Raw genomic sequence first — 13816 nt, 5'->3', positions numbered from 1 at the left:
CCCACCACTGAACCAGCAAGTCTTTTGCTGAATTCAAAATAATGCTCAGACCTTCAAATGCAAAGTTTTAAAATCCTTTCCACCAGTTCTATACAGTGGAAAAAGGTGTGATCACTGGAAGATGAGGAATTCCCAGATCTATTTAGCAGGCAGGAGGGTAAAAGGAAGAACTAAAAACTGGCCTCTGACATCAAAAGTTCCTCTAACTACTCATTTCCATCCATGGTCTTATTTGTTTGACAGTAACTTATTAAAGAAAACTAAAAAGGTCTTAGATTTTGTCATATAGGGGCATTTGGGATTTTGTGTGTTGTATTACTGAAGATCTCTAGGCTACACCACAGAGAAAATGTGATAGCCCAAATCTGTAGAGAAATGTATATATAAGTTATAAATAGGTTGTAAGTTCTGAGAAAGAACAGACATAAATGCTGAAAGAAACATGGGTGTAGACTACTTAGCCCCCAACTTCCTATTAAAATTATCAAACTTCCATTGAGAAATCAAGTAAAACAAAGCAATGATAGAAAGGAAGAAAGAGGTGAAAACAACTAAGGCTTTTGCTTTTAAATTTCACTACAATTCGGATTTGATGACTTGGCACTGCTGTGCAAAGTAGCATTTTTCAGTCTTATTTCTTCTTGCAGAATTACATCACCTCAGAGCAGTTTTAAAGGACACTGAGGATGCTGTATCACAGCTGAAAATGAACAGAACTGATACTTCAGGAAGGACTGACTGTCAGGTCACTATAAAAGGCAAAAGCATTTTTATTTTTACACAAAGAAAGCTTTTCTTTCCTTCAGAATCCTCTCCTTTTCCCCTTGCTGTGTACTAGCACATACCAGGCACATGTACCCTTATGCTTGCACACGAAAGCAGATCCAGGAAATACACTTTGATGCCAACCTACCATTCTGATGCCATTCTCAAAGGCCTGACGTGCTAGAGATGCAGGTCCATCCACAGTCTTACCGTCGTCATCAGGCCCCCAGCTGGCACTGTAGATGTGGATATGCTGGGGATTAAGGCTTAAAGACTTTGCTTCTACCATGTCTGTCACATCTCCATCCAGCATCCGTACACCTTCAGAATGAAAGATACAATGAACAGGACCAACCAACACAACATACTTCTTTGGTTTGTTTTTAATTCCCTAGGGAAAATTGGTAAGACATTGGACTGAATCATCACAGGAATTTAAACTGCTGTTTCTAAAAAACCCAAAACCTCTTTGGGTATGAGCTTTTCCAATAAAAAAAGTCTCTAGATGAAAAAAATACAAAAAGGAAGCAATATTCTGGTGTTTCTTCGAGTTTTAAAAAAAATCTATGAGTCATTTATCCACTATACAGCCTTTGAACTCCAGCAACAAAGTTTCATGCCAGAGAAAATTTGAAAAAGTACTTGAGCCTTAAAATGCTTGTGTGTCTCACTTGAAGATAATATATGATTTTCTTTTTCTTTTTATACAGCAGTGAAACTGCAGCACTTACTTTGAGTCATTCATAGCCCTTCATATGTTGACAGACGTAATAAAAGGATTACTCTATCCCAAAGAAGAAACTGGGAAAAAAACTCATGTGTACAGACTGATTACCATACACAGTAGCAAGACAATTAGTTACTAACAAATACCCTATATGTATCATTATTCAACCTGAAACTATATTCTGAACATCCTCCTCTGTGCAGAAGTTTTTGTAAGGTATAATTTGAAATTCTTGTGTTAAAATAATCCATTCATGTGGGTTTGGACAAGTCAATGTGCCAGCCCTTCTAAAGTGAGTGCCCACATGATGTTTTAAATCACTAGATTGAATAAGGTAGTTTTAAATCTGGAAACAAATTAAATCTTGAAGTTGTTTCTTTTGACTAACTGTAAGATTTTGTCAGAAGTTAATTCTGACAGAGAAAAACACCAGTGCCAGCTTTAACCTAAAGAAGAAAAAGAAACTACATATAGCTAACATAAAATTTTATCAAAGGGGTGTTAAATATTAAATAATAATTAGCATGTAACTGTATGATAGTACAGAGAAAGATTGATTCCACAAGTTTGACGCTTTTTCCATTTTAAAAGGCCACTGCTATTTATAAGCCAAATTTACATATTTTTAATTACAGACACATTTTATTTTGCTCATGAGCTCAGACTGAAGTAACTTGAACGTTTACCAAGGCCTTAACTTCCAATTAACAAAAGGCAGAGGGGGAGTTTTGTGGACAGAGGGTCCTTTTTTTTCTTACTCTAATTGACTCAAAAATGAAAAGCGATCATATTTCTACAATCATACAAAAGCTGACCATGTTTTGTGAGATAATAAACTTTAACAAACAGTGATCTCACTACGAACTTTACTTTATAAAAAGGACATTAAACTAGCTCTGGGGTTCTCTAGTTTTATTTTTCTTCCTCAGCATAATCTCAGAAAATTAATGATGGGTGGAAGTTGCATCTCAATTTCTTTCAAGTACACTAAAATATATCTAGTTCTGAATAAAGACAATAAAAGGTACACTGCTTTTGAAAGAAGGAAAATAAAGCTTTCCTATATGTCTCTGTTACTGTGTAGCAAGCCTAAATAATAGTACATGCACCTGGTGAACAGTAACTCCAAATTCTGCCATAAGCACCTGAAGTAATTCACACCAAGGGTTTTTTGCTAATGGTGAAGTGGTCAAATCTAAAGCAACATGGAAAAGGCTGTGGCTCAGGTGTTGCTGTGACCAACAACTGATAGACATGCTTCCAGGGTGACTTTAAAGAACAGACATCTCATTGGCTATTCAAAACAAAAATAATCCCTCCCCTCCCATCTTGCTTGCTTGCTTGCCTGCCTGCCTGCCTGCCTGCCTGCCTGCCTGCCTGCCTTCCTTCCTGCCTTCCTTCCTTCCTTGTCTTGCCTGCCTCCCCTCTTTCCTTCTTGTCTTCCTTGCCCGCCTACCTACCTGCCTGCCTGCCTTTTCATTTCTTTCCCAGATATCTGGAATAGTTAATTCTGCCAGTCACAAAATCTCCAAACTGCATTTGGCATGTGGTGGTAACACAAAAAAAAGCTGTCCAGAAGGCAATTAACAGACTGAATTTGCAGATTGTTCTACCTAAGACTTTAAAGCCCTGTAAACTTTTTCCAACATGTGCAGTAATTGCCAAAATGTAAGTGGCATTTTGGTCAGAACAAACTTTCAATGGATTACAGGAAACATGCAGAACTGACCTGAAAGCAAGTTTTCTTTTAAAATGTTTGTTTTTAATCAGCATCTGACTTAAAGAAACAGCTGAACTAACTCCTTGTCAGCTGAAGACAATCTACATCTGTTGTGCCACAATTCAGTGTAACTGTTTTCCTGTCAGGACTTGAGCCCAGCCAAGTAACTAAACTCTCAAATCCCTGCAGATGCTTTGCAACTTCCACAATCAGTCTGCAACAATAACACCACACTGATAATCCTGTCCTATAAAAGGTCTCACAAACTCTCTAGGTGGTTATTTGCTATGTGTAATTACTGCAGAGAGTCACATTAAGAAAAAGAGCTACCCCTTTGGTGCACTAGTTTGTCTTCCAGTGAAACGGCCAGTAGCTCAGCTAAGCACAAACTGCAGGAACAGTGCATATTTGGTTTTTAAAGAAACATGTCACAACATGTAAAAGAACTGAAAGTCCAGACTGAAATTTTACTCAAATTTTTTATCTGCAGATTACATCTCCATTTACACTGTTGTAAGGGAAGGCTCACTTTCTAAGGATATTAGTTCTGACTTATTTGAGGTCAGAGGTTCTTAATGTGTGGAAATGAGGCAAGAAGTGCAAACACATGTAGAAAAAAGTGAGCATTACTGGTGGCTATCTTGTTAACAACTTGCCATCACAAAGATCAGATTTGTTCAGCTGCCACTATTTGTCAGAATATCAATGGAAATTATTGTTTCTGCTTTGCTTTATCTCCTTAATATACCTTACATGGTCAGAGATGCTTTTTGGTTTGAAGTAAAGAATACTTATTGCGGTGGAGCAAATTCAACATCACTCTTGGCAGGTGCTCTTCTATGTAAGGAGAATGTAATTGCTTTACCTCTACTCTAGTTTCTTCTCCAAGAAGGCCTCAGGAGGGTCTTTAAATCCCTGGGAAACAAGCAAGCTGAACACTAGTTCAGCATAATATGATTCAATGTTTTTATACTCTATCTGGACTGTGGAGAGGGAACACAATCACTACACATTCACATGTGTAGCTTATGGCTTTTCTGGCAGGCATGCCAAACAGAGGTTAGCAGCAGCAAAATTCTCAAAGGTATATAGCTAGTGGAAAAGGAAGCTTAACCTCCCTTCCTGATACTCTGGAATTCTCTTGCCTCTGACTTTCTACAGATTATCTGCTGAGCCTCCTGAAGTCTTATTTTCAAGTGCTGATGCTTCTAAAATGTGGCACATTACCTCCATGTAATGTGCCACCTTTTCAGCTTTCTTTTAAGAACAGTGTTAGTGATGGCTCTGCAGAATCTTGGTGACAAATGGAGGGGATAAAATTTTTATTTCACTGAGATCATTGGAATTTCTTGAAGACTGTTATATTCTCCATACTAAATAAATAAATAAATAAATAAATAAAGGCATACATATACAGTCTTTTTTGTTCACATTAACTACATTCATATTATGTGCATCTGAATCAGTTTTTACACTGTATTTAGAAAAGGCTGTGATTCAGCTAATATGCCTGGAGGGTTTCTAAAACATTATTTTTGCACATTCCTAATGCTTAATAAATAAGAACTTTTAAAGAAGCCACTGTTACTAATGAAAAACTTTTCAATGACATGCCCAAGCTGTTGCAGGTTGTGTGACTTCTAATTCATAAATGAAACTTTACCAGAAGCTTTTATCTCTACTAGTGTACTAACTCTCCTCTGACTCTCATTTGACAACACATTAGATCTGATTTCATAGTTGCTGGTACATGACCAAATGCCATGTCCACATGAGACAGCCTGTTTATCTGCCACAAACTCAACTCACCTGGCCCGTTCTAGTTTTCTAAACCACTCTGACAGGGTAACTTTGTGCAGGCAGGCTCTTCACCTGAAGGGAAATTGTTTTTCTGCATCACTCTAACCTTATATTGGATCAGGTATTGTCTGTCCTCTTGGAGCCAGCAGGAAAACAGAAAGCTGACATTAGGATGACGTGTGCTTCGGCTAATTTGAAACGCAGCTGTGCTCACATTTGATATGGATCAAACTTTTACTGATTCAGTAAAGAACAGATACAGTACTATTAACTGCGAAAACATGGCCTCAACTCTGCCTGCTCGTATTTCTGAACTATCCTCTGCTGTATCTATAGGTAAACATGTTTCTGTTTTTACAGATGGGCTCATTTTGGGACAGAAAATCAACAATTAATGAGTTTGAGCTAGGTCTTTCTACTGAAAGCCAATACATTAATCCCATAATTTCATCAAAAGTTCAGGGTAAAACTTCACTTGAAGCATTTAAGATCTGGCACAGGCAGGCTACAGCCCAGGAGATAAGACAGATGACATCTTCATAGTCATCTCCACAAATTAAGTCAAACATCTTAACTGAGTATCACAGAATCACAGAATCCCAAGGGTTGGAAGGGACCTCAAAAGATCATCTAGTCCAACCCCCCTGCAAGAGCAGGGTAACCTACAGTACATCACACAGGAACTTGTCCAGGCGGGCCTTGAATATCTCCAGTGTAGGAGACTCCACAACCCCCCTGGGCAACCTGTTCCAGTGCTCTGTCACTCTTACAGTAAAGAAGTTCTTCCTGATGTTAACGTGGAACTTCCTATGCTCCAGTTTACACCCATTGCCCCTTGTCCTATCACTGGATATCACTGAAAAAAGCCTAGCTCCATCATCCTGACACCTACCCTTTACATATTTGTAAACATTGATGAGGTCACCCCTCAGTCTCCTCTTCTCCAAGCTAAAGAGACCCAGCTCCCTCAGCCTCTCCTCATAAGGGAGATGTTCCACTCCCTTAATCATCTTTGTGGCTCTGCGCTGGACTCCTTCAAGCAATTCCCTGTCCTTCTTGAACAGAGGGGCCCAGAACTGGACGCAATATTCCAGATGCGGCCTCACCAAGGCTGAGTAGAGGGGGAGGAGAACCTCTCTTGACCTACTAACCACTCCCTTTCTAATGCACCCTAAGATGCCATTTGCCTTCTTGGCCACAAGAGCACATTGCTGGCTCATGGTCATCCTCCTATCCACCAGGACCCCCAGGTCCCTTTCCCCTTCGCTACTTTCCAGCAGGTCACCCCCCAACCTGTACTGGTACATGGGGTTGTTCTTCCCCAGATGCCACTGACTAAGAATTCACAGAAACAAGGTAACCTCTTGGCCGGAGTAAAACAATGTGCAACTTAATCTTGTATTCCAGGCAATAATCCAATCACACAGAGGGATCAAAAGAAGATTCTCTCCAATAACAGCTAAACACAAGCATGTATTATGTTTTGACAGCATTATTTTGGGATCAATACGCAAGGCAATATTCCTGATGTGTACACTTACTTTTGGTTTGTCAAAGTTCACCACGTATAGCTCTGAATTTGTGAGAAAACCCAAATGTCCTTATTCTGGGTTTTTTTCATCAAAGGTCTCACCTTCTGTTTTTCTGTGTGTACTGAGAGTCAGTGTTCCAGGGAGCACTGGAGAAGTGTCACTGCAGACAAACTCCTTCAGTACTGATATTTAATGGCCACTCTACAACTGAGATTTACTTGCTAACACAGCTAGGTTTGTTATTAATACAAATCTCCTTCTTTTGTTAGAAAGGTCTGAATGTACCATTTAGCAGAAATGGCTCATTGCCTGCTTTTTATTTTTGGTGGGATATTGTCTCACATACCTCCAATCTTGGCATTAAAGGCGATTCCTACTGTGCAGTGTGAGTTGTTTGCTGTGGCTGCCACCTCTCCAGCACAACGGGTTCCATGCCTGTAGTCAGACAAACATTTTTCCAAGTAAGCACAGACTGCTGAAGATAAAGGTTTTGCCTTTGCTCGTCCTTAGGTGCAAATGACAACAACCCACAGTGTCTTGCAATACTTAATTCCTCTTAGTAATTTGCACCCATGCTACAATACTCCTCTGAACACATTTTAACATTATCACAATCATTAAATTCTGCATGTTAGGCATTTTAGAGACTGGAAACGTGCACAGTTTGCAACAAAGACATACAATGATACATAATCCACAGCAATACAAAGAACTCTTGGATACTAGTTTCTGATTTTGAACCAAATCTTCCATTACAGACACAATTTTTTTTCCTGCATTGTCTCACAACTGCTCATGTTGCTAGTATGTAGGTGTCCATACAACCTCTAGGAGGCACAGCCTGTACCACTCTTTTTCACGGGGAAGACGATTGCACTGCTGTCTAGAGGCAAGCCTTAAAACTGCCTATATGCCAGATATGTTCAAAGCTTCTGTATAGGCACATTTCTGGTCATGCCTTGTGCCAACTGTGAAAGCCTGCTGCCTTTCCAGAAGCAGAAAAAAACAGAAGTACCTCCCACATCAGAGGTATACCCTGTGTCTGGAAGCATAGCTGGGCTGCAAGAGTATAAATTTAAGCTGCTGACGCAAAACACAAAACTTTCAGTGTTCACTCCCTTCCCCACTGTGCAAAGCCACAGTGGGATGCCTTGCCTAGCTCTGAACCATGCTCTCTTACAGTCATCTATATAGCCACCATGGCTACAGCACGAAAGCTGTTGTGCTTTTTGTCTGCAATATAGGTTTCACAGGGTGTTTTCTACCAATAAGATTCACCCTCATCCTTGAGCAGTTAAGCAGCTCCATTGCAGAAATGTGACACAAGCAAGAAGGAGCAGAGTGAGCTGCTGTGAAGAGGAGACACGGAGTTTCAGATGAGACAGAAAAAGAGATGGGGAGTTGATGAGACAGAGATAGAAAGATAATGTAAGGCTTGTGTAGCCACAAAGAAAGAAGTTTAAAAAGTCAAAGCATAAAATAGATAACAAGATGGCGAGCACTTCAGAGGAGGCTAAGTGAGGTCAGTTGTGTACACAGGCACTCTTCTGCTGGTGGTGGTTGACAGACTGCTTACATAGACATCTGGAAAACACACGTGTTTTTGAATTAAAGTTGACGCCCATTATTACAGACAAGAATCACAGTTGATTCCTCTTGGTACAGCTTGCTTTAGGTAGAGTCACTTCTTATTTCCTTATTATTAGTGCAACTTTTTTCCCTTAACCTTTTGAGACACTTAGATAAGAAACACTAGGATAACTTGTTTTGAATGGATTAATGTAAAACAAGAACAAACAGGACTAGGGGAAAAAAAAAAAAAGAGAGGAAACAAACAAAAAAACCCAATAACCAATATAATTAGCAATAACAACAGCCAATATAATTAGCAATGCTAATCAGTTAGAATTTCAAAGGAGATCATTCAGTTTATCAGATAAGTAAGATATATATTATCTGTGAGAAAAGTGTAATACTTACTCAGAAAATCAAAGCGACAAGTTTGATATGGATAAATCCTAAAGCTGGATCAAGGTTTCACAACTATATACGTATCTCATTTGGTTGCCAAACTTAATCAGATAATTTTTCAAGACTGAATTTGAAGTTTATTTTCCATATGAAGCCTCATTTTCAAGCCTTTTCTTCATTTGAAGAAAGCCTATTTAACTCTAATTGATAAACCAATATTTTATCCTATTACAGAATTATTTTGAAAAGTAGATAATCCAGGAATCAGAGAAGCAAAAAAGTTTTAAAAATATACTTCTTAATTTTCAAGGATTTTCAAACAGTGTTACAGCTCTGTGTTTGTTTGGTGTCTTTTTAAAATGTATTTATAGGAAAACGCCTGTCTTAAGAAATATTTACAGGACATACGATTCACAAACTTCCCTTGTCATTATGATTTTATTAGAAGGCTGCAAGAAGATGAATTGAAGAAACAGCTCAAATCTCTCTATGGTTCCCAGTGGAGTATATGGATAGCTGCTACCTTGTTAGCTACATCCATGCTGCACCATCAAAAGGGTTGTATTTCCACCAGATCACCAAACCCATCCATGTCACCCCAGCACCATATAATGTTTGTAGAGGGAAAACAGAGGGAATGTGTGGTAGACTTGGGAGGTGACTGCACCTCCCAGCAGCAATCCACAGTAACACGGGATTACTAGCAACATGAAACTAATTTTCATCTGAAGTAGAAGTAACTGCAGTCGTAGATGTAACTTCAGTAAGAAGCAGCCAAGCCTTTAAAAGACTGCTATAGTAGCATGCAAGTACAGAAGTAGCATGACACATGTTGAATTAAAGCACAGTAAGAAATTGCATGTAAATTTCTCACAGAAAAAATCATATTCCAGAGAGAATTAGATCTTCAGACAGTTTTACAGCACACAAGTTAAATCAACTTTGGTGAATATTTAACTAGTACTCACATACCAGAAAATCCTTTTCATCATATTGAAAGTCCAGTAATGATATAATTCTACTTTGTAAGCAGATTTTTATGTTAGGATCTTGCTCCTCTGCCAAGATTATTGTTAATTGCATTCTACATTTATAATGGAAGTGACAAATATAAAAGTAGTTTTTATTCATTTCAAGGTCATATGTATAAAATTGCACTTACGATCAGTTTCCCACTGTGTGAATAATCATATATGCAACTGAATTTGTTTTAATCAGTTATCTTTTACAGTTCCTTTAAGTAATATTTCAACTACAATGTGAAAAGGAAGATTTCTAAAAGTCTGCATATAAAAATTATGTTGTTTCTGCATTGCTTTTAATTTTCCCTAGTCTAGATTTTTGCTTGAGGTCTACAGTTTGGAACAGACTCTGAATTCTGCAGTTAAAATTAGAAAAGCCTTCAGGTTAATCACTACATTAATTTGTTAACTAACTTGATGAACAAATACGATGTAACTGATGCTGGAAATTCATCAAGTGTGCTTTAAATCTATGAAAACTTTTACTCAGCATGAAATCCTGAAAACTTCAGTTTATGAAGGCAGCATAAGCAGCAACAAGAGGTGAAACGAGGCGCTTCTGAGGTAACATTTTTTGTGAATGTATATCAAAACATAACTATGTCCTGTCTTTGTGGATGCCTGCATCGCATAGAACTTGTTTAAAAAGTTGCAGTCCTAGAACAGAGCATGACTGCCATTTTACAAAGGCCTCTCTTGATGAACTTTAAGGGTCGATGCTTCATTTCACTATAGCCTTTGCCAGCTCATGTTAAAAGGAAGTAAGTTCCCAGGCTAGTAAATGACACCTTGAAGGAACGCTTAGATAAAAGGTTTTGCACTTCTCCTTTGTGTTAATGTCGGGGTGATGAAGTATCACAGAATAGAAACATGAAAGAAAGCTTGGTTATGAGACATTCTGCCAATCTATACATGGGTTTCCCTTCTGCAGTCTAAGAGAAAGAAAAGGAATAGAAAGAAAAAAAAGCTTTTTTGTCGTTGTTTGTCTCACAAAGAGCAACATGACAAATTGCTATTCAAAGATACATTCAGGCTCCAGAGGCCATCAGGTAAAAGTAAGATGTCACAGGCATTATCAGCCTAGCTTTAACTGCTTTGGCTATTTTGCCATTCAAGTAAGTGCAATTTTTTCAGAAAAGTATTTATTTTAGCTTTTGTATATGAGAGGGACAGAACACAAAGAACAAGGAATGTATGTAGGCAATTAAGATCGATTTTATTTTCTTTTTATAAGGAGGAAATCCGCAGTCTGTCATTAAGACAGCAAGGTATCAAAGACTTACTCAGGAAAACCCTAGTAAAGATAATGTTTTTGCCTTATGGCGCCTCACTATTATATGGAGAACTTGAAATAATCGTTGCAGAAATACACTTCTATGAAAAGATGTACGTTACTTTTTTCTGTGGCATGCCTGAACAGTGCTTAAGCACCTGGATGCTAAAGGTACAGTATTTTGATGGCTCTCTAAGTAAAAAAGAAATACAAGAGCTGCACACTCATCTGTTACACATGGTAACTTTTTTCAATAACACTTCTTTCTGAGACAAGAAATGGCTCAGTATTTCAGGCAATGATGGCAAGAAAAAAGGTGCATATGATTACCTATTACTCCCTATCCCATGAGCATAACTGAAATGCAAGAAATGTATCTTTCAATAATTACTCTTAATTTGCCTTTCAGAAGAAGGGTAAGGTATAAGGCATCAGAAACCTATTTAAGACAAAAGTTAATTAAGCTTGACTCTGAAGATTGAGGGTAAGGAAATATTCAGAGTTAGAAAAGACAGCTGCTGGTAATTTGAAAAGCCCCTGCCATGTAAATTGCTTCTGCATTCAGAGCCTCTCTAACAGCTATTCTTTGAATTCCACAAACACTCTGGCCATGCATTTCTTTGCTGCATTTTACTCTTCTAGAGTTCATCAAGTATTTCAGAACACAAAAAGCTCAGGGAACTAGAGGATTTAAAGCCCTCCAGCTTTTCATGACACAAACACTATCGTCCAGCCCACTTCAACCTGTCACCAATAAGTCTTTTCAGCATGCTATTCTGAAAATCTTTTCTTCTTAAGTATTTCAATGCAAGCCTATCACAAACATCTCTGGGCATACCAGTAACTTACTGAGAGCTACTCAGCAGAGGAATTAGTTTGCAAACAAATTAAGAAAACAGTGGGGGTTTGGGAGCATGTTTTTTTGTTTGGGGTTGTTGTCTTTTTCTTTTTTTTTTTCTTTTAATCCAGGGAAGTGTCTATAGAAAAGGAGAAAACTTCACATCCTTGCAAATTCTATGCTGCACATATTGTAAGAGTGGCTATTAAATAACTGTAAAAAGGTTAGTATAGTGAGTCTGAAAGTTTACATAAGATACATTTTAATAGGCTGTGCTTGAATAGCCTACTTTTGATAGTCATCAACTTCCTTTCTCAGACTAATTATATAATATTCTTTATGCATAAAGAAAATGCATGAAGTGAAAAAAGCCCCAACTTTCGTTTTTATTACAAGTAACAGTAGAATCCTAGGTATGGAACCTGTAACATGAACTGAACTATGCAGTGGGTGGACATTGAAAATTATAGGACTAAAGGAACTCCAAGTGTTAAAATAATTTTCAAACCTGCATGGGGAGAGGAAGAATGGAAATTTAAGTAGCCACTGTTATCTGTAGCGAAATACTTGAGTTGGCATTTATTTTTTGCAAAACTCTTCAGTTAAATTTTCAAATGTTTTCAAAAATCACAGAATCATAGAATGGTTAGGGTTGGAAAGAACCATAAGATCATCTAGTTCCAACCCCCCTGCCATGGGCCGGGACACCTCACACTAAACCATCCCACACAAGGCTTCATCCAACCTGGCCTTGAACACCGCCAGGGATGGAGCATCCACAACTTCCCTGGCAACTCATTCCAGTGCCTCACCACCCTTACAGTAAAGAACTTCCTCCTTATATACAAGCTAAACTTCCCCTGCTTAGGTTTTAACCCATTACCCCTTGTCCTACCACTACAGTTCCTAATGAGGAGTCCCTCCCCAGCATCCCTATAGCCCCCCTTCAGATACTGGAAGGCTGCTATGAGGTCTCCATGCAGCCTTCTCTTGTCCAGGCTGAACAGCCCCAACTTCCTCAGCCTGTCTTCATACGGGAGGTGCTCCAGTCCCCTGATCATCCTCGTGGCCCTCCTCTGGACCTGTTCCAACAGTTCCATATCCCTTTTACGCTGAGGACACCAGAACTGCACACAATACTCCAAGTGGGGTCACATGAGAGCAGAATAGAGGGGCAGGATCACCTCCTTCGACCTGCTGCTCACACTCTCTCTCTTACACTGGAATATATTCATAAATAGGTAAATGTGAATATGAGACACCACTGCTGGAGAAAACATGTATTTTAACAGCAATCATCAGAGAAGCATTTTATCAGAAATTCATTTTATTGAGCAATGTTTTATGTAGTGCATGAGAAATTACAGGTTAGACTAGTTCATATACAAATGGCTCTAATAATCTGAAGGATGAGAAATATTTTCCAAAGTGGCACTAAGTTGGGATGTTCTTCTAGGAACATCCAAAAAATTAGGTATAAAGAAACTGTCAGAAGTTTAAAGCATGGGCAAGGAAAACCTCAATCTTTGGCCTTTAATATGCTACAGCTGAAAAAATAGTAAAGAATAGTAAGAATAAAGCTATTCCAAAAGAAAAGATATTTGTATATTAGCAGTGGAGAACGAGATGACAGTGTAAAAGTGAAAAACAAGTTACACAAATCTTAAATGTGAGGTTATCAGAAAAAATGCCAAAGACTTGGGTGTTACATCACAGACAGGATCCTGTTTCTGAGCATCACAGTGTTGTAATGTGGTTACAGCACAGGACTGGAAGCTGTTTTGAGTCAAGGTCCCCAGGGCTAATGACTTTTTGCATGATTATGGGAAATTACTTAAGGAGTAACTTGAAAATATCTCATTTATTTCTCACAAATAAAATCAAAGATGACAGCATTAAAACAAACACATGGAACACTTCACATCTCAGACACGCACATCTTAAACTTCAGAGCGGGGGTAACAGTGATGCTGCCTTGCCACTTTCTCTACATTTGTTAGCTGTTAGCATTAAGCAGCTAATTTGTCACACGTGTGAAGTTCTGACAGGAGCCCAGCAAAGGACTGTGCTTCTACAATACTAATTACCATTTCACAGTTTTGTTTTTGTGAGTGGGAAAATTATTCTGAATGTATAAAACAAATATGCCTTTTTTCTGTATTTTCTAC

The 13816-nt window shown here is 38.4% G+C and overlaps 1 protein-coding gene across 3 annotated transcripts in view; it reads right to left on the bottom strand.

Annotated features, from left to right (window-relative positions):
* Nucleotides 1-13816, bottom strand: part of PCSK5 (proprotein convertase subtilisin/kexin type 5) — a 257979-nt gene that overhangs the window by 148365 nt on the left and 95798 nt on the right. For all 3 annotated transcript variants that reach the window (XM_065663504.1, XM_065663505.1, XM_065663506.1), the window contains exons 6-7: nucleotides 6891-6979; nucleotides 914-1086 (exon numbers count right to left, since the gene is read on the bottom strand). In XM_065663504.1, coding sequence (XP_065519576.1) covers nucleotides 914-1086; nucleotides 6891-6979 — 262 coding nt within the window. The remainder of the gene's footprint in view (nucleotides 1-913; nucleotides 1087-6890; nucleotides 6980-13816) is intronic.

Source organism: Lathamus discolor, chromosome Z (genome assembly GCF_037157495.1).
Source record: "Lathamus discolor isolate bLatDis1 chromosome Z, bLatDis1.hap1, whole genome shotgun sequence".
In the NCBI taxonomy this organism is placed as follows: Eukaryota; Metazoa; Chordata; class Aves; order Psittaciformes; family Psittacidae; genus Lathamus; species Lathamus discolor.
This window is presented reverse-complemented; position numbering and strand designations above follow the sequence as displayed.